Genomic DNA, 19,507 nt, shown 5'->3' with positions numbered 1-19,507 from the left:
ATGCCTATTATGTTCACTAATTAATGACAGGCTTTTATTGTGGAAAACTAACTGGCCTAAAGCATTTTGTTACTTCCAATAGGTATCTGGGAGCTTTCATTTTGAAAACCAGACATTTTAAGACAGTAGCTTCCTATTAAGGCCTTTTATTTTGAAAATGTCACAGAGTTAAATGATGTTTATAAAGTAAAATAACTAAATGGGGAGCTTTATTTCTCAAACGTTACAAGTTCTGAAGCATGCTGGGATGATATATTATGGCTATGGAATAAAAACAGTGGCCTCTGCTGCACAGTAAAGAGAATAAAGGTAAAGAGGAATAGCTTTTCTGCTTGTCTTACTCTGACAGTTAATAACTCCGCTCTGTCTCTGAAAATTCTGGACAATTTTTGTCATAAATTGTGAAATATTTCAGAAAAAATACATGCAAGAAAAGTAATGTTCTAATGTTTTGGTGCTTTAACTACATATATTTCCATGGTGAATGGAGATGGGGTGCTATGTGTGGAAATTCTCAAGAAAAATATGAAATTTTACTTTTTTGATGCAATTTTTTAAAAATCTCAACAAGTAAGCAGATAAGTCCTAAATTTCATGTGGCATTGAAAAACATTGTAAGTAATGCTGGATGGGAAAAAAAAGCAGAGGCACTAAAATTGCTGAGTTGAGGTAAATACAAAAAAACCTCATTGCAGTCAGGTATTGATTTTTCTTCCATAAAAGACGAGAAAGTAATTATTCAGACAATTTGTTATTTGAAACACGATCTTTAAAAGAATGGGACAATGTTCAAAATATAGCTCAGAGGAAAGTGGGCCCCTGTTAATTCATGAGAAAAATCTGTCTCACCAAGTTGCTGTAGTGCCTTCAATTCTATGTCACTTGCACGCGGTGATAGTACCATAACTTTCATAATAGAACTGGTAGACCATATTAGTTCACAGGGGAAAAAAAGCCAAAAAGAACATATTACTCTCACCTTTCTTCATTTGCTCTCCTTCAAATGTTTATCAGGGCAAAGCAAGGACGCCTTTTTCTTTATCTGAATAGCACTCATTTTGAAAAAGTTGTAGTAAACCTGCTAGAAAGGAAAGAGCAGTGAAGTCATGGACAGATAAACTGGACACCCACTTTATGCAGTTTATACTAATGGCTACACTGGAAACAAAGAAAAATCATGATTCAGTTCAAACAGCATCACTCTGTGTTCCCAAAAGGCTAAAACAGTGTAAACATCGCATTCACTTGTGTTTCCTTTTATACTTCCTTATGGTGCAGTGATGTGAAGTTTTATATTCAATTTCAGACTTGGTTCAGAACACAAAAATGCAATGCTTTCTCAGCATGATGATGTTTTCTCATCTCTTGACTGTTTAATGAGATTTTAGCTGGATCATCAAAAAATGGACAAAAACACAGGTGTATTAAAAAAAGTTTGCTCTCTATTATCTGAGGTGCAATATTACTGTGACACCATTAGGATCCAGTTACTACATTTAAAAGAACTCAAAACAGATTCTGTTAAAACCAAAATTATTTAATTACAGTCATGTTTAGAAGTGGGTTGAGAAGTGTCTATACACTCATCATGGACATGAATGTCACTGTAGTTTTGAGCTTTTAAGGATTTCTTTAAACTGATCTTTTTCTGGGGTGGAATGACTGTATAGCACACTATAAAATCTTTTTTTTTTTTTAACAAAACTTAGGTGCACAAGTTTGAATGTACTTTCCTCTAACTTTTCCTTATTTTGATTTTCTCTAATCCACACAGGGTCAAAAGTATACAAATATACATACAGTCCGGCTAATATTTCGTTAAATGTCCCTTACCAATGTGGCACCTTAAACCAGACACTTTTAATACTCATCAGCAAACCTCTGGATATTTGATCAATCTTCTTGGCAGAAGGGTTGATTTAAACTGGTTGTTTCCTGGCACAAACACAGATTTTCAGTGTAATCTGCAAATATTCAATAGAGTTGAAATCAGGACTTCAGCAATTATTGACCAGTTGAAAGACTCAGCTGTGTCCAGGTTTCAAAGGTCTAAGTGGTGATTTAAGGTGAAGCTGAAGAATTAATTCTCTTAGACCCAGCTGTGTTCCATATGTGTTTCTACTTCCCTTGTCACACTCATCTGTATAATAATGTATGAGTTTCCCTTTATGCCTGGTCAGGTTGAACGTATCAGAGAACTTTTACTGTACACAAAGCTTTCCCTCCATCGGGCACAAGCAGGATGGTTGTCTGGTTCATTGCCTGGCAACGTACTCGACAGCGTCCCAATATACTCTTTGCTGATTGGCTCAAAGCTCTAACAGCAGAAAAAGTTGATATAATGCTGAATGGTCTGTTTCAAAATGTTTTTAAAAACGTAAATTTTGATTGTTGATGTGTTTTTGAATAACATCATTTTAATATTTCTTCAAATAAAGACAACTAAAACGTTTTTGCACACGGCCTCGATTTTTTTTACTTCCCTCTTTCATCCAGAAAGAAGAAAAAACAACAACAAATATCACTAAGAAAAATGTGCACAGAAATCACCAAACACTCGTGTTGTGCAAGTACTATACCAAACAGCTATACAGGCCATTCATATATGTAAAAATACAGAACTTTGAGATTTACTATTTAAACTTTAACATGCCATCTGAACTTAAGTTATTTGAAGACTTAAGAAGTGTGTTGAATTTGATCTTGAGTTTAATTAAAGAAGCCTACTTTGCCCTGTTTCACGGAGTATGGCTTGGTTCACTGCGTCTGAAAATTCCCAAGTTTTCAAAGGGGAAAGAAATTATGTATCTTTATAACCCACAGATACAATCAAATAATTCTGATTATATGTCTTATACTGTATATTAAATACATAATCCTGCTCTCTTACACACAGACACACAAGCAGTCACCACCACATCCATTAAAACCAAACATCAGCTGAGCACTGTGTGTTCAAGAGGGTCATTGTACAGGCGTGTGAGACACAAAAGGAATTTGAAAGCCCAGTGAGCACGATTAAAGAGCAGGAAGCTCCAATTAAATCTACAGGTCCACTTTATCCCCTCTGACTGATTACTCATGACGTACAGTACATATCTGAACTGATTTGGTACATGAGACACTTTGATCATCTTCTTGTTTTGTCATGGTAGCAACATTTCTGTTTTTTAGGCTTTTTCTGGCATTGTTTAAGTTTCCAGTTTAAACATTTGCATTTCTAATTTTCTTAGTTATAATCTGCTCAGGTTATAATTATAGTTCTAGTCTTTAGGTTTTTGTTACTGTTCCTCCCCTGTATTCCTCATTTCATGTGTCCTTTGTCTGTCTCCCCAGTCGCAGTGTGAAGCCCACGTCTTAGTGTGTGTGCCTCATGTTTCCTGTTTTATTTTGATAGTCCCGTGTCCTGTGTTTATTGTATTCAGTTTTGCTTCCTCCCTGTCACGTCTGTTTGTATTTAGTCCACTGTCTTCCTCTGCCTGTTGTTGTGTTGTCTCACATTGCTGCGTATTCCCCTGCGGTCCTTGTGTCCCTCTCTTCTCTTAGCTTTCTCCCCAGTTCCTGATCCTGGTTTCTAGTTTTCAGTTCTCAGTTCTCAGTTTCCAATCAATGTTAGGTTTTGTTTACATGTATGGCTTAGGATTTTGGCTGTTCCTTGACTCGGACTAAGGAGGCACTCCAAGCCCGAGAGCTGGCCCAAGTCATTGCGTCCTCCTCTTCCACGCGCTGCAGCTTAATTCCTCCATTACCACATCACCACGGCAAGGAATGGAGTCTTCTACATCGCCGCAGCTGCAGCAGCAGAAGAAATTTTCCATGTCTCTCCTCCTCCAGGTCTCAAGTTTTTTTGAAAAGGCTGATCTGTCCTGAGTCAGTGTTTAGATTCTAAGACTGTTTTTTCTGAGTCCGTTTCCTCCATTTAAAAAATAGTTTTCATCATGCTCCTTCTAAGCCTGGAAGTATTACTACGGAGACTGGTAACTCCAGCTCAGAGAATTTAGAAGACTGTTTTCTTCACACTCCTCCCAAACCTGGAAACTTTATAGCCCCTTTTCTGTTAGTATCTGCGCGCATTGACTTGGCACGTTTAACCACGGTTTTCCATGAGGTCATACTACCTGGTACCAGGTACTTTTTCAGTACCTGCTCAGCCACACCACGCCACGCTAATACCTACGCTGGCCATTGACTTCTCCTTGCTTTCTCATCAGTTCCTAGTTTTTCATTCCTAGTTTCTAGTTTTCAGTTCTGAGTTTCCAATGTTAGGGTTTTTTTCATGTATTTGGTTTAGAGTGTTTTGTTGCAGCAAATAAAAGCTGCCTCTTTCAGTTATCTCTTTTGTGTTCGAGTCTTACGTTTGGGTCCAACTCCAGCCTGCTACACAGCACCACCATGACATGTTTTTGTTTTTCAGTTGTCACATGTGAATAAATGAAAAAGCAGTCAAAGTTGCATTAAATGGGAACTATTCATATTTAAGTTGAAATGTTATACCGAAGTGACCGAAAGAACGAGATCGCGGGTACAAGCGGCAGAAATGAGCTTCCTCCGAAGGGTGGCTGGCCTCTCCCTTAGAGATAGGGTGAGAAGTTCGGCCATCCGGGAGGGGCTCAGAGTAGAGCCGCTGCTCCTCCACATCGAAAGGAGCCAGTTGAGGTGGTTCGGGCATCTGACAAGGATGCCCCTGGGCGCCTCCTGGGTGAGGTGTTCGGGCATGTCCCACCGGGAGGAGGCCCAGGGCAGACCCAGGACGCGCTGGAGAGATTATATCTCGGCTGGCCTGGGAACGCCTTTGTGTTCCCCGGATGAGCTGGAGGAGGTGGCTGGGGAGAGGGAGGTCTGGGCTTCTCTGCTTAGGCTGCTGCCCCCGCGACCCGACTTCGGATAAAGCGGATGAGGATGGATGGATGGATGGATGTTATACTAAACTATTTTTCACTTTATCGGGAATGTTTATGGTTTATGGGTTGTTGGCATTAACCCATAACTAGACCTGTTAATTGTAAACTCGTGACATTCAAGGTAAAATATTAAACAAATAAGCTCCTCTAGCTTTGTATTTACCTTACTTTATCCTGTCTGTGTCATTACATAAAGTACATTGCTCCCCTTTTCTTCTGCCTTGTGTTACTGCTTTGTATTAGGTTTTTGTGTGTTTTCACGTTCATTCTTTTCGACTAATGCCTGAGTCAGCTCTTTGAATTGTTAGTCAGAGCGAGTGACGGGTAGAGAGATTATTTGTACAGCGTGCTTCAGACAAATGCGGAGTTTCCCCGAACTGGTGTTTGATGGAACTCGGTAATCTGAAATGTTTGTTTATATTTGTGGGGTAAAAAACAATAACAAAAAAAATATCCACAACAGTAATGTTGATATTTTATCTTATTGTTATTATTATCATATCCTTCTCTTTCCCTTCTTCTCTGTCGCCCTCTCACTGTTTCTCCCTCTGTTCCCGGTCTTGTCTCGTCCATTGAACGGTTCAGTAAATTGGCCAGTCGGCTAGAAAATTGGATTTTGTATTCTTCAAAGCGACCGGCACTCTGTGTAAGCCCCGCCCCTATCCCCTACGAAATACCGTGACGTCAACGCGCAACACCCCCTCCGCACTCCGTCCACCCAGGCAGAAGAGTCTCAATCGGCGGGTTTAACTGGCGTAGCATCCACGGGAAGCACCTGTGAAAATAAACACTAAACGGGACCTTATCGTCGCCATCGTCGGAAATGGAAGCGGCAAACCCCTCCAGCAGTCAGTGCAGGTAGGAATGACAGGGCTGGATGTTAGTGAAAAGAGCCTAATGATTGTCAAGGCTACTCTTCTGTCTAATTAGAATCTGGATGGGGTTAAAGGGGATGTAAAGAATACATCCTAAGATTTACATAAAGCATCTTGTGCGTTTTGAGAACCGTTTAATGAAGGCAAAAGTGACAAGACGCTTATTTCTGAGGATTAGACCAGCCAATGAGGGTTTTCCTCCCTATGACGTGAGCTTGTGGTAATGTGACAGGTGGAAGCCTTTAGCTACGGCGTAACTAAGTGTAGAATATCCTGCATTGTTAATATTAAAACAAATGCAAATATCATTGCTATCTATTGTGATGATCTAGTCAGACTGGTTGCATGTTTGCCTAACAGGCCTGTCTTGTGTGTCTAATTCAAAGCCTGGGGCTTAGCAACTATCGCGACTAGTCAAGCTGCCTTTTGTGTTTTCGGGACTTTGTGTTCGGAATGCCAGAAATATGTGGCAGGCAGCCTGGACGCTTCAGAGCCTGAATACAAATTCCCCGCAGTACCACGGACAGCTCCACACGAGACTAACCAGCCCACCAGTTCAAGGGAAGGAGAGCCCTTACAAACTCACTTCCTGTTTGCTGTTATATCTTAGAATTCCCTGTTATGTAATTGTAATTGAAGTGAGCTCAAAGACAAACGTAACCTAAATAAACATTGAGCTTAACTTAAAGGCAGGTGGGAGAAAAATCAAAATAAAATTTACTGGCTTTACTTTTTACCCATATATTACTCTGTATGTTGCTAGGTGTAGGTGTAGCTGTGAAAAACTACTTCCACAGGAGTAAAGAGAGTAAGTAACATCCAGGTGTTATTAGCTCTATAAAAGTAGAGGCCTTTATAAAGGTTCTGCTTTTAAGCTTCTGGCCTGTAAAATCAGAAGCTAGTGTAGAGGATCACACAGAAAACAGCTACTTTAACTTATTGCAACTAAATTTGGAGCTACTGAAACATGGGTTGTACTTAGTTTTTCACAGTTTTTTACAAGCTGTCATTTTCACATGACTTTAATATGCCAACACATAGTAGAAGCGGTCAGGTTACTAAGTAATTAAAAAAACATGACAATCTAACAGATTAACACCATCATACAAAAGATGGCTAAACATTAAAGTTCTTATAATTGTTATTTGGTAAGTCTAGTTGGCCACTCGAAAGTAAATTCATCTTGTTTATGGGGAAAGTTTACTTCCCCTTAAATAAAAGGTTACAGCAGAATTACAGGAATGAGAGCTGTCATCATGTTCTTGCTGAATAAGAGATGTTTTTATGGCTGTGCTACATATTATACACCCCTGCTGATGTCTCCATGTTTCCATTGCTTGGGTTTATAAATCACTGATTAAAAAAAACAAAACACGCAATGGTTAAATAACCTGACATGCTGTCATTTATTCTCCACCTTCTAATCCAGCAGACGTTTGTACTGTTATGTGTTAATTTTCCTGACGGGTGTTCTTGTACAAAGCTGCCATTACCACCCGAAGGATTAGTTACAGAGCCACGACTGCAACTGACAGACTGGATAATGATTCAGTTACTTTCAGTTTCTTTCTCATGGATAAAATTTTTGATGCATAGGCCCCTGATATATTTGGCAGCTGGCCCACTTTCTTACTTCATGGAAACTTTGACTTTGACTGAAGTCTCCATCCCAGATGCCAAAAGTTTTACTGTTGCTAAAATAATTCCATGCTAGATTTAAGCAAAGAAACAGGTGGAATATGGAAAAGATAAGCCAGAACATCTAATCCTAGTCAGATATAGCATATATCTTAGATGGGATTTCTGGAGTCTTTAGGCTTTCTCCTGCTTCAGCTTGATTCAGGTAAAGGCCACAGCCTGAAGTGTCATTGTATTTTAATAACAAGGCTTGGCTTGATTCATTGAGGGAACATTAACAAGGTTATAGCTTTACTACCACATTTATAACCAGAATTACAGACTGGTTCAGACTTTATATAATGTAGTACCTTGGGGCATTCCCAATCAAATCAGCACCCCTGAATTATAATTTGGCTGGTGCACTCAAAATGGCAAAGTAAAAGCCCTTCAGTGTGTTGCACCCTGCATCATTATTTAATCATATTTATACAGTGTTCATTTCCGTGTGTTTTTTCTCCCACATTTCCCCTCCAGATGATCTTTTCACTTGTTTTTAACATTGCTGTTGCTGAATAGTGGGTAACTCTACCAGTTCTACCAGTGAGACAAAGAGCATTAACTTTACGTGAGTTGTGGAAACTTTGTCATCACAAAAGGACACAATTTAGCTGGATAGACAGGTCAGGCTAGTTGATCCACACAGAAAAGCCATAACCGAACAAAACTCATTAATCTTTCTATCTTTTTAGAGTTCTGACTTTTAATGATTGCCTATAGAAGTTAAAACAGCTTTCTGTTGAAGCTGTTCTGCTGGTTCTTCTGTTTTCAACAATGTCTTCTTTTTGTATTCTCAGTTAAAACTGCACATGTTGACTTGATATTGTTTATGTTCCTTAACACTTTCATATACAGTTATGAAAACTATAAGAAGACAGCGGACTGGCTGCTCAACCGTACGGAGCAGCGTCCTAAAGTGGCCATCATCTGTGGTTCAGGCTTGGGCGGTCTAGCTGATCTGCTGGAGGAGAAGACAGTGTTCAAATATAAGGATATTCCGGGTTTTCCCACCAGCACCGGTAAGTGGTTTCCTAAAACTCATTATTACTGTCTGGACAGTGTGCATATGCAAGCCAGCAATGGCTAATACTACACATGTGCTGTGCAGTGCAGGGCCATGCAGGGCAGCTGGTGTTTGGCAAGCTGAAGGGCTGCGAGTGTGTCTGTATGCAGGGGAGATTCCATTTCTACGAGGGTTACAACATACAAACGGTAAGCAGCAGTATGTAGAGATAATCTACTGCTTGTAGTACTTTTCATTACCCAGATTAGACCATCTTTTTCTTTTCTGATGTCACATTGGCTACAGCCATCATTTATATAGAGTGCATAGTTATTCCACAATAAAAATAAGTAATAAATTACCAATATTTAAATTGGCATTGTGGGATCACAATTATAAACAGCTGCAGTTCTAAAAAAAATGCTGGTTCCACACAAAGCAAAAGTTAAACTATTTCAGTCTGCAGTAAATACGGAGACATGACTGTTTTTATCCATCTAAATAGCAGTGATGCTAGTATGGCTAAAAACAGTCATATCTCTGATCTGATCTGAGTTTTACATTTGTTACAGCCCTAGCAAGTGTGTGTGTTGTGTGGGTGTGTTTTTCTCATCCAGTAGCTCAGCTTCCACCCATCTCTCCTGAGGAGCCAGTGGACAACTGGCTTTATTCAGCAATCAGCCACCTAGCAGCATATAAGCAAGTGAAGAGCTGGTCAGTCAGTGTGTGGATCAGTCTTGGGTGGGGAACTTTAGTAGCGTATTCCGCTTATGTTAACAAAGCTTGGTGTTTTCTTTGAGCTACTGTGAGTAGCTGATACCTGGTGTTTACTCTTTGGGATGTATCCCATTATTTGTCCACTTCCATGCTCTGCTCTGCTGGGATTATATTTGATCTAATTGCATTTTGAATGGCCTCCATGTGAACATGTGCAAAGATAGAGGGACATTTATTTGTTATTACTTTCCCTCATAAGTAGCTTTCTGTCACAATTTCTATCCCAAATTGCAGAAGAAATCCAGTAACGAAAGAACAAGACAAATAAAAAGCAGTCATCATTCAGAGTTTTCATTAAAAAGGTTATTATATGCATATGGGACTGAGACTCTGGCTCGGCACACAGGCGAAGTTTAGTGTAGTCATTTCAAATTCATATGGTGTAGTCGTTCCCTCAGCAGAACATTCAGGGGCTTCAAGACTGTATCAATCATGTTTCATAGAATAGTTTCATAACTCATGAATCAGCATTATTGTGCTGTGAAAAAACAAGCAACTCTGGAACAAATACAACATTTCCATTACACAACCCAACTCGCTTCTGTGTCTTGAGACCTTGCTGATGCAAACGATGCACTGTACTGTAGAATTCAGCCAGCAGTTTAAATTCTGACATAGTCAATCACACTGAGAAAAACATGCAGTTCAAAGTGCCTTTAAAATGGATTGTTGTTCTTTAAATCGATGAGTCAAAATCAGACTTTCTTTCATAAAGCTCCTAACCTATGAGAGAAAGCTGTTCTCTGAGACAATTAAGACTTTCTCCCAAATAGCCTAGTGGTGACTTTTAATAAACACTTGCATAGGTACAACTTGAGGTAAGAATTTACCAAGTTTGTAGAATGATCAGCTGAAGTGCTGAGGTGACAGTAAGAAAACCAACCAGTGTGTCACATTGGATTGCCCTTTGGCCTGTGGAGACTGTATCCTGGTTTGACTTTTATTACCCGCTTTCACATGCCATATCCACATAAAATTCTCCATATGATCCCCCTGAATCATAAAGTCAAGTTTTTTTTTACAGTAACAGAAGGTCAGATGCTTTATAGCCCTCTTATATCCAGTTAGAACTATAGACAAACAATATTTTAAATGTCTCTAGATGAATCATCTGCATATGCCAGCCCCCACCTATGCCAGCTCAAGTAAAATTTTCTACCACAAATTTGCTTTTCTGGCAGAATGTACTGGACTTTGTCCTGTGTTATGGTCCGTAAGCCCTACTTGGCAACCTGAAAAAAATAAAGCCAAGATCACATTAGATGGGATGTTTTTATTAACCATGTACAGGAACTGCATGGCTCAGTGAATGGCAGTGTCACTCTGTTGGTTGTCCACACATTTTAATTGTTCCAGTACATTGCTTTATGACAGAATAACTGCAAATTAAAGACACGCTTATCACAATCTACTGTCTTTTGGTTAGGACTAATCAGCCATTGTTACCATGGCAATACACTCATCTGAAACATTTAGTATAGTTAGAAATAACACCAGCTATAATAACTGCCTGTAATTGATTACTTTGTCTTATACAATGAATATGTTTTTTAGAAGAAGTATTCCACCAAACATTATATCATTCGTTTGCTTTTAGAGGTTCTGCAGTCCTGTTATTACACACGGCTCTGCTTAAACAAAGTTTGTTGTGGGCTTATAATATGCAAATCCTATATCAAACATACCAATGTTCCACAGTGACAGCACTGACCTTATCAAGATAGCAAGCTACTCAATAACATTTCTGCACTAACTAGCAGAGCACTTTCATAGGCAATTCAATCTCTAGGGGAATGTGAAATAGAAAAAAACAATTTCTAAATGTGACTGCAGTGAAGAGTAGCAACAGTCATTTATGGGCCATCAGTTGCCATATAAAGGTTAGCACAGAACCACGACTGTTCCACACATGCGCAAAAACCTACAGTAATAAAAATCTTACTGACATCAGTGCATAAAGAAGCTGGCACTTTTATAATGTTTGCTTCAGATGATGAATTGGTTCCTTTGCTATTATTCCCAGGTTACCTGTAACTCCCTGCTGTAATATTCTGACAAACACTGAGACCATAAAAGAGTGACAGCTGCTGTCTCTGAAGCATCCAGTTTTTATCTTTCCAGGTGACTTACCCAGTGCGAGTCTTCTATCTGCTGGGTGTGACCACTCTGATTGTGACAAATGCAGCAGGAGGACTCAATGACACCTACAGTGTGGGAGACATCATGCTCATTAAAGATCACATTAACATGCCCGGATTTGCAGGACAGAACCCTCTGTGTGGGCACAATGATGAGAGGTACAGAAACACCCAGGCAGGGCAGTGAAAGAATCTGTATCTTATACATTACTCCTGTGTCTCATTCATGCATTAATTATCCCTGCAGGTTTGGAGTGCGGTTCCCATGCATGTCAGATGCATATGACCGTGACCTGAGAGCCCTGACCAAAAGAACAGCAAAGGAACTGGGCTATGACAGCTTCCTGCAGGAAGGGGTATACTGCATGTTGGCTGGACCAACATATGAAACCATTGCTGAGTGCAAACTCTTGCAGAGGCTGGGGGCTGATGCTGTGGGTTAGTACAGCTCCTTCATCCTCAGTTCAGATAGTGCCCTTTAAAAAGATACCATAAAGGGTTAAAACTTCATAACAGTACATCTACAAGAGCCACCGTACAGACATTAAAAAAAATATGGATAAGGAGAGATGATTTACTTTGAAGATGTACTTACAGCAGTTACATTTCTGCAGTAATATCACCCCAACAGTTGGAACTAGTGGAAGCTAAAAAAGCATCAGTTTTCACCTGATTCACTGGACAGTGCAAAAACAAGCTTATGTGATACTACAGAGTTTTCCTGTCTGGTTCACTTGTCCTTTATGATACAATATTGAACCCCAGACTTAAAGGTACACAAGATATGATGGCTTAACTAAATGAGAGACCTAAAAATGACTTCAAAATCTATGCATGCAAAATGTTGTTTTGTTTAAAGGATACTATTTTTCATTTGGTCCTCCCAGTGATCATGAGTCTGTATTTGTTACTTATTTGTTCAGATCATTGACAGACCAACTTGGCACCTGGCTCTCCTGTTATTATTACATAACCTCCAGTTTTTACAAAGTCATACAGTATGAATGACTTTGCAGTTCTTCACTCTTGAAAACGCTTCTTCTAATTCCCCCCTTTTTCCCCCCACACTTTTTGTTTTGCACATTATGTGGTAGTATACACACAACTATACTACACAATACTTTTGTGTTTTTGAAGGTGACGTTGGTTTGAATACAAGCTCTGTTTTCTTATTTAAATAATTCAGCTGCATGGTTAAAATATTAATTTATACATGCAGAGTCTACAAATCAACAGTAAACGGTCTGGATTCAGGCTATGGCTGGAGCAAATCAGAAAAACTATCTGAGTACTGTTATTTGTCATGTGTTTTTAATGACAATACGGAAAGAGGTTACATGATTGGACTTGCTTATTGTTTGCCTTCATTACAGTTTTATTCACTTGTGCTCTTTAGATCCATCCATGAATAAATTCTAATTCTAAATAATTTGGTGGAGATCAAACTGGGAGCCATAACACTGCCTCCCAGTTTGCTGTGCTACTTCCTCCCAGTTTGTTCCCTCACGACAAGAGATATTACTGAACCGAGAACATAGAATAGAGCTCGTATGATTCATTTCCACCTCTGCACATGGATCGAGTACCCTGACTTTTTTGAGTTACACAGATATTAATGCCATTAAATTTTACTTTCAAATTCAAACTAATAACTCCTTTCCAGCTCTTACTGCTGCGCTTAAGGGGCACAACACAAGATACCTCATCACTAAATCAGTTTCACGTGCACCTTTTTCAGTACCAACTTGAAAAATCAGCTATCATCAGAGATCATTTTTTCATACATAATCTACGTCTTTCATAAACAGACACTACGGACATGCTTGTAACCACTGGTTCACATCATATACATCACATCACACACCCTCTTACTCTTTTCTCACTGTGTAGCAATTGATGTTTTGTTTTTGTGTTATTATGTATCATAATGTGATTTAGACTTTCATGTCCTACAGAACAAGAACCTGATATAAACCAGTTTTAACTAGATCAGATCAGTTACAGTAAATGTGACATGTTTAATGTTAAATATTTTCTGTGTAGTAAAATTGGCAGAAAAAGATGATCAATTTTGAAAGTTGTTATATGGGTTTATTAACTTAATTTGAAATTTTACTATAGATTACGTTTATATAGCTCAGCTTACAGCCAGAGTAGGTGCTAAATTACAGGAAAATATGCCATTTCTGACAGAATAGTCATTATTGTATAGCTAATGAAAACAAATGTCTAAGTTCATGCACTTTCACTGCCATAATCCTTTAAAAAAAAATTCAACAGGACTTCTAATGACTATATTTAAAACTGAAAGATGACTATCACTCGACTCTGCAGTTAACTGTAGTTCACCAAAGCTTTATAGGTTTGTCTGTCTGTCCCATAACTTTACTATTTTGTCTAACAGTAAAACAGGCAGCTAAAAAGCCCCTTCATGCTACAGACCCAGCAACAAATGGCAGACAAGTGAATAAGGATCTTAAATACATCATATAACGATTAAAAAATGACTCCAAATGAATTCTTAATAGGCAACTGTTTGCTAAAACATTGGATATACCGATTTAAACTTTAATAATATTGTCATATTGGCTTCAAACCTTGTTTTGCTGCTCCCAGGAGGGCCACTATCACAATTTTTTTTAGACTGTCTTAGTACTACTTTTACCCTTAAGTTTAAGCCTACTTGTTATTGCATGTTCGTCATGTTCTGTGAGGTGTTAGCCTTATTTGGCTTGGTAACTACACATTTATAAGTGAAAGCCAAGACACGGAGATTAATTAAGCAGGGATGATCTAATAGAAATTGCTGTAAAGTTGCATTTTCTGAAATGAAGGATCCTGTGTGTTTGGAGACTGACCTACACCACAGTGCTGAAGTCAAACCACCTTTTATTTTTAACGTGTCTCTTTCAAGGTTCAGTACTAACTGAGATTTAAAGGAATGTTTTTATGTACTCGATTAAATGTCAACCTCTACCCTCTGTCTAGGTATGAGCACAGTCCCGGAGGTGGTGGTGGCTCGTCACTGTGGCTTGCGTGTCTTGGGCCTGTCCCTCATCACCAACAAGGTTGTGGCAGATTATGAGAGCAATGAAAGAGCAAATCACGCAGAAGTGCTGAAGACTACTGAGCACAGGACTCGGGACCTCCAGAATCTTGTGAGCCACCTCATAGCCAAGCTCCAGTAACATCATCTACAATGGAACATTTTAGCCTTTACAGTCAAATCACTGGTGACAGAATAATCATAGCTTTGAACAAAAGGTAAAAATGGTGCTTTGGGGGATAGATTATTATTTGCTATTGGGTAAAGTGGACATTTAGGAGAAGTTATAAGGTTTAAGATTTTAAGGGATTTAGCACTACCTCAGCAAGAGCTGCACTAATCAACAAATGTGATCTAGGAAACGTAAGCCTGAATCCATGTATCCATTCCAATGTTTCAACTTTCCACAGTCTCAGATATCACAGATATTCCATATCACAGATAAATAACTGTAATAGTAATACTTTTACAACCACTGGTGTGCATTTCTGTCCTAATGTAAGTGCTGCAGGGAGGTTGGGGTTTTCCCTGTACTCCCTATTACGATCACAGTGGCAGCAAATTTAAATCTGGGTCCTTGTTGAAAACCGGACTTGAGTATCTGAGTGAATCCAAACCTTTAAGATTTGATGGTTAGTTTATGCCTTCCTCCCTTTCTCCCACTCTTATTTTTGTTGCATGCATGCATGCTGCAGTTTGTTTTTAGCGAGAGCAATGCAAACATCTATTACCTGTGAATCCATCATTTATCTGTTTCAGGTGCACGTGGAAAACTCTGTTAGCTTATGGACTGGACTTATCAACTGGCATTATTTACTGGTTTCTTGTTGTTAAGGATGCACTTTTAATAATTATTTTACCTGTAAATCAATGCAGGCGTATTTATTATCGACTTTAATCAAGAGTTTTATATTTCTAAGCAGGCAGATTACTTATCTATCCAATGTATTTATCTTATAATACTGGCCTACAAATAAATAGGCCGATCTCTGATATCATTCCTAATATTTAAAAAAGAAATCAATGAGTTTCTTAAAAGTTTGTCAAAAGTGAAGAGCACTTGGTTTTAGTAATCTCTTACTGTAGATCAACAGCTTTTCATATATATATATATATATATATATATATATATATATATATATATATATATATATATATATATATATATATATATATATATGTATATCATACATAGAGAGAAATCTAACTAATCACACAAAAGGACACGGTATAGTCTGAAAGAGATATCAGCAGTCTTATTAAATGGTTGTGATCTATGAGGGTTTTTTTCTTTAGTGGACTGCTTTATTTGCACACTATGAGGCCTTAACACTGTAACATCAGAGAGGGCTGGAATACCTGCAGTTTTCAATCTTTTCTGTGCTCATTTAGAACAAGTTTGCCTGCCAGCTTGTCTTGACCATCTCATTCATTAGAGCTGGAAAGGCCAGAGAAATACAAGATCAGCAATCCAAATTTGGCAGTTTGTTTTAGTCTCCTGTTTTCTGGTCTTTCTTGTGGTTGTACTGTATTGGATGAATTAACCCTTGTGTGTTGTTTGTTAATCTTATTTAAAGTATTGAGGTCTCAGGTTAGAATTGTATTCAGTTATATAACAATGCACTCTAGCAAAGCAATTATTTGCCACGCCAGGTTTTGCTGCTATTAAATAAAAATTTACAGATGACATCTGGGTAATTGCATCTTTTCTTTGCCATGGGTGACTGCACACATTGGTCATTGTTTGTGTGTGTGTGTGTGTGTGTGTGTGTGTGTAAGTAGGCTACCACAGGGGTACAGCCCAAAATCAATCAATATGGAAGTCAGTTTCAAGGAGAAAAGGACTTTCTTCCTCTTTCAACGATAATGAGGTTCAGTGAACAGCGAGATAAAGGCAAACATAGCCCCAAACAAAGCACACACCTCATCAACACATCTACACACTCTCTGTCTGCAGCGCCACACTCTTTCAATCCTTCACTTTAAACACACTTCAAACAGATGAGGTCAGAGTCAGATTGAAATAAAGCGAAAATGGCTGTTCCGTCCACCCCACCCCTCCGCTCTCTTATATAATTCATCTACATACAGCGCGCAGCCGTCTGTGGAGCTGAAATATTAATACAAATGAGCCCAAGAGCCAAACAACACACCACTGAGCTTGATTGTATTTGCACATACTCGTAAGAACGAGTCGCAACTTAACTGCACAGCAAAACACAAGACATCTTCAAAGATATGTAAGATTCAAATAACTCTCTCTCTGCTTTGGGATGAGAGGAAGTGGAAACGGGACACAGAAAAGCATAGATGATGGGAGCGACTAAAAGAGAATAAGAGAGGAGAACAAAGTGCGTTTGACTCTTCAGTCCCTACAGCTGCTGACAGGCTTCATCTGTAATGTAATGTTGATCTATCTATTGTTGCTGTGCCAACTGAGGCTGGGGCCCGTTATTGATTATTATAGGGTGAAAAGAGAAGCTGAGGAAATAGAGCGGGACAGCTCTGCTGAGTTGACACTCTTAAACACTGTCACACATTGTCACACACTCAGTCTTTGTCTCACTCACACACCCTGTGCCCTTATAGACTGTCATGTACCTGTGCTCATATCGGGGCAGCAGTGCCCCTCCTGTCCTGTTACTGAATGTGACTCTTACAAGCCCGAGGAACAGCGTCAGTGAGGGAATGTCTCTGCTGACTTTCACACGCTGCCTCCAAATCGTGTCAGCTGCCAGCAGTGTGTCAGCACTGTACCAGTGTGCAGGGTGGAGCTGGAAAATTACTGCTCCAACTCTGTGGGGATGTGACAGGTCAAACTCAGCGCTGCAGCTAATGGCGTGGTTTATCTCAGTTTATCTGGATTATCTTAATTATTTGCCTGCAGCTTCAACTTGTATACTGGTCTTGATTTATTGCAACAAAATTCAAACAAACAGCACAGACTGCACTGTAATGTGCAAATCGTCCCACAAGGGCAAAACCTTGCAGAGCTCTACTAACAAAGCTGTCGATCAGAGAGTGAGAGAGAGAGTGAGAGAGAGACTATGGGTCTGGAATATGGTTTGAAGCATTTGTGTAAAAGTGAACATGGATCCTTATTCACTGAATTTAATTTTCATAGAAAATAGGTCTACCCAGCCTGTGGACAAAAACACTTCAAAAGTAGCACAAATAATTGCAAACTGAATAACCCTGAAAACAAAACCCTCTAACTTTGCATGGAATCATGTAAATACTTTTAAAAAGGTGAACCTACTAGCTATATATTCAACTACGAACACCTCTAATATTGCCCTTTTACTACAGCGTGGGGTTCATTATATTATATGAAGCTGCTAGGCACCTAAAACCAAATAATAAACAAACATATGCGCTTTCCTTTGCCTACTTATGCCATAAATAATTAAATTAATTAAAAAATGTTATTTAGTGCATTTTAAAGTTATGATTAGGGATTATGTTCATGCTGCTGGATGAAATGACTTTAGACTTTAAAGAAAGACCAGCCATGCACTACGCAGACAAAGTTGTTAGGCTCCAGCACTTCATCTTTGAATTCAGGCGTTTTCTGGCCCATTGCCACAACTGTATCAAAAACCAAGTGCAGTCTGCCTGCACAAACACTTGTGAAAGAACTGAGTGTTGTAAAGAGCTCACTGAAATTCAAGTTTAGGACTGTAATACTATGCCCTTGTTGTAACAAATCAGTATGTGACATTTAATCCCTCTTAGATATGCCATATAAAGAAGGGTCTCCTACTTCCAAACCTGCTCTGACATTAACATCAGCACAAAAACTGTGTGCTCAGTGCTTCATGACATCAGATTCTGTAGCAGAGATGAGGTATGTGATGTAATGCTTTTGTCCATTTATTATAATTCCAGTCTTTTTACTACACTCGACTAATTATTTCAATCACCAGCTCCCTGTCTGAAGCTCATAGCTACAGGACAGCTTCAAGCTTCTCAGCTGACTCTTAAAACAGAGGATTAATAAACTATAATATATCAGTAGCCAGCAAACCTAATGCAGCATTTATGTGCTATGGAGACAAAACTTTCCTTCAGGAATCAGTGGAGACCAATAACTGTAGAAAACAGGGTTTTATCAATGTAAGGGGCATTTACCTTACATTATAAGGCATCGTCAGGTAACTGTTGTTGTGAATTGGCACTATAACAATAACACTGACATGAATTGAACCAAAAAAGAGCAAACAGAAGAGTGAATATGTAACAAAGTATCCAAAGGTTGCACAAAATGGGATGTTAGATGAATACTATTATTGTAATAAGTCTGCTATCTGTTTAAATACTTCAGATACTGATCTTTATAAAATGTTTATATATCAGTTTCCTGTTTGAAAAAGTCCTTAAGTGACCAAAAAAATAAATAATGAAGTTATTTTTTAACTGATATGAAAAAGATCCTCATTGAATCAGTTCTAGTGTTTAAAGAAGTTTTAGCAGGAAAAAGGAAAAGTTCAGTTAATCACTTAACTTGACTGCAGTCTTTTAAATTATTTCTGCCCCATAAGCTTTATTTTGTGCTTGCGTACTGGCATGGCTCACTTGGCAACAAAATGAAAAAGAGACATTGTTGATGCTGTAGTTACATCTATTGACTACTTTACAGTTTAAAAATAATAGCTGTTAAAGTATTGACTGTCATCCGCCAGGAAGGCTCGAAGGACCCATGTCTTACAGGATTTCAAGCACAACTGAGTATGAAAGGGAAATAATCTTTACTTCATGTGTATAAGCTTTCTTCTTACACATTTCATCCAGCAGCATGAAGATGCTTCTGGGGATGCTTGCCCTCCTGCTCATTATGGTCTTATGAGTTCATTTTGAATATTATCACCTTTTGCAGCAAATAGTTAAAGAAATATATAAGAGTGCATTTTTCCCTCCAAGCCTCATTCCTCTAATAGGATCTGTGGTCTTGCTTTGCACACAAGACTGGCCATTAATGAAAATCCCCCGTTTTTTTTTCAGAATTTACATTTGTTATGGGGGCTAATCACCGCTGGCTGGAGGCAGTGTGGGAAATGTGATTAGTGTGTGAGTTCTAATTAAGTCTGTGA

The 19,507-nt window shown here is 38.8% G+C and overlaps 1 protein-coding gene across 1 annotated transcript; it reads left to right on the top strand.

Moving 5' to 3' along the window:
* The first annotated feature begins 5,625 nt into the window (after positions 1-5,625).
* pnp6 (purine nucleoside phosphorylase 6) lies at positions 5,626-16,104 on the top strand. Its single transcript, XM_031734260.2, has 6 exons — positions 5,626-5,759; positions 8,309-8,472; positions 8,562-8,665; positions 11,355-11,530; positions 11,619-11,809; positions 14,360-16,104. The coding sequence occupies exons 1-6, from the start codon at positions 5,725-5,727 to the stop codon at positions 14,557-14,559; spliced, it is 870 nt and encodes a 289-aa protein (XP_031590120.1). The 5' UTR covers positions 5,626-5,724; the 3' UTR covers positions 14,560-16,104.
* Positions 16,105-19,507: the final 3,403 nt, after the last annotated feature.

Source organism: Oreochromis aureus, linkage group 7 (assembly GCF_013358895.1).
Source record: "Oreochromis aureus strain Israel breed Guangdong linkage group 7, ZZ_aureus, whole genome shotgun sequence".
NCBI classification, from domain to species: Eukaryota; Metazoa; Chordata; class Actinopteri; order Cichliformes; family Cichlidae; genus Oreochromis; species Oreochromis aureus.
The sequence above is the reverse complement of the archived record's forward strand: the minus strand, read 5'-3'. Positions and strand labels throughout refer to the sequence as shown.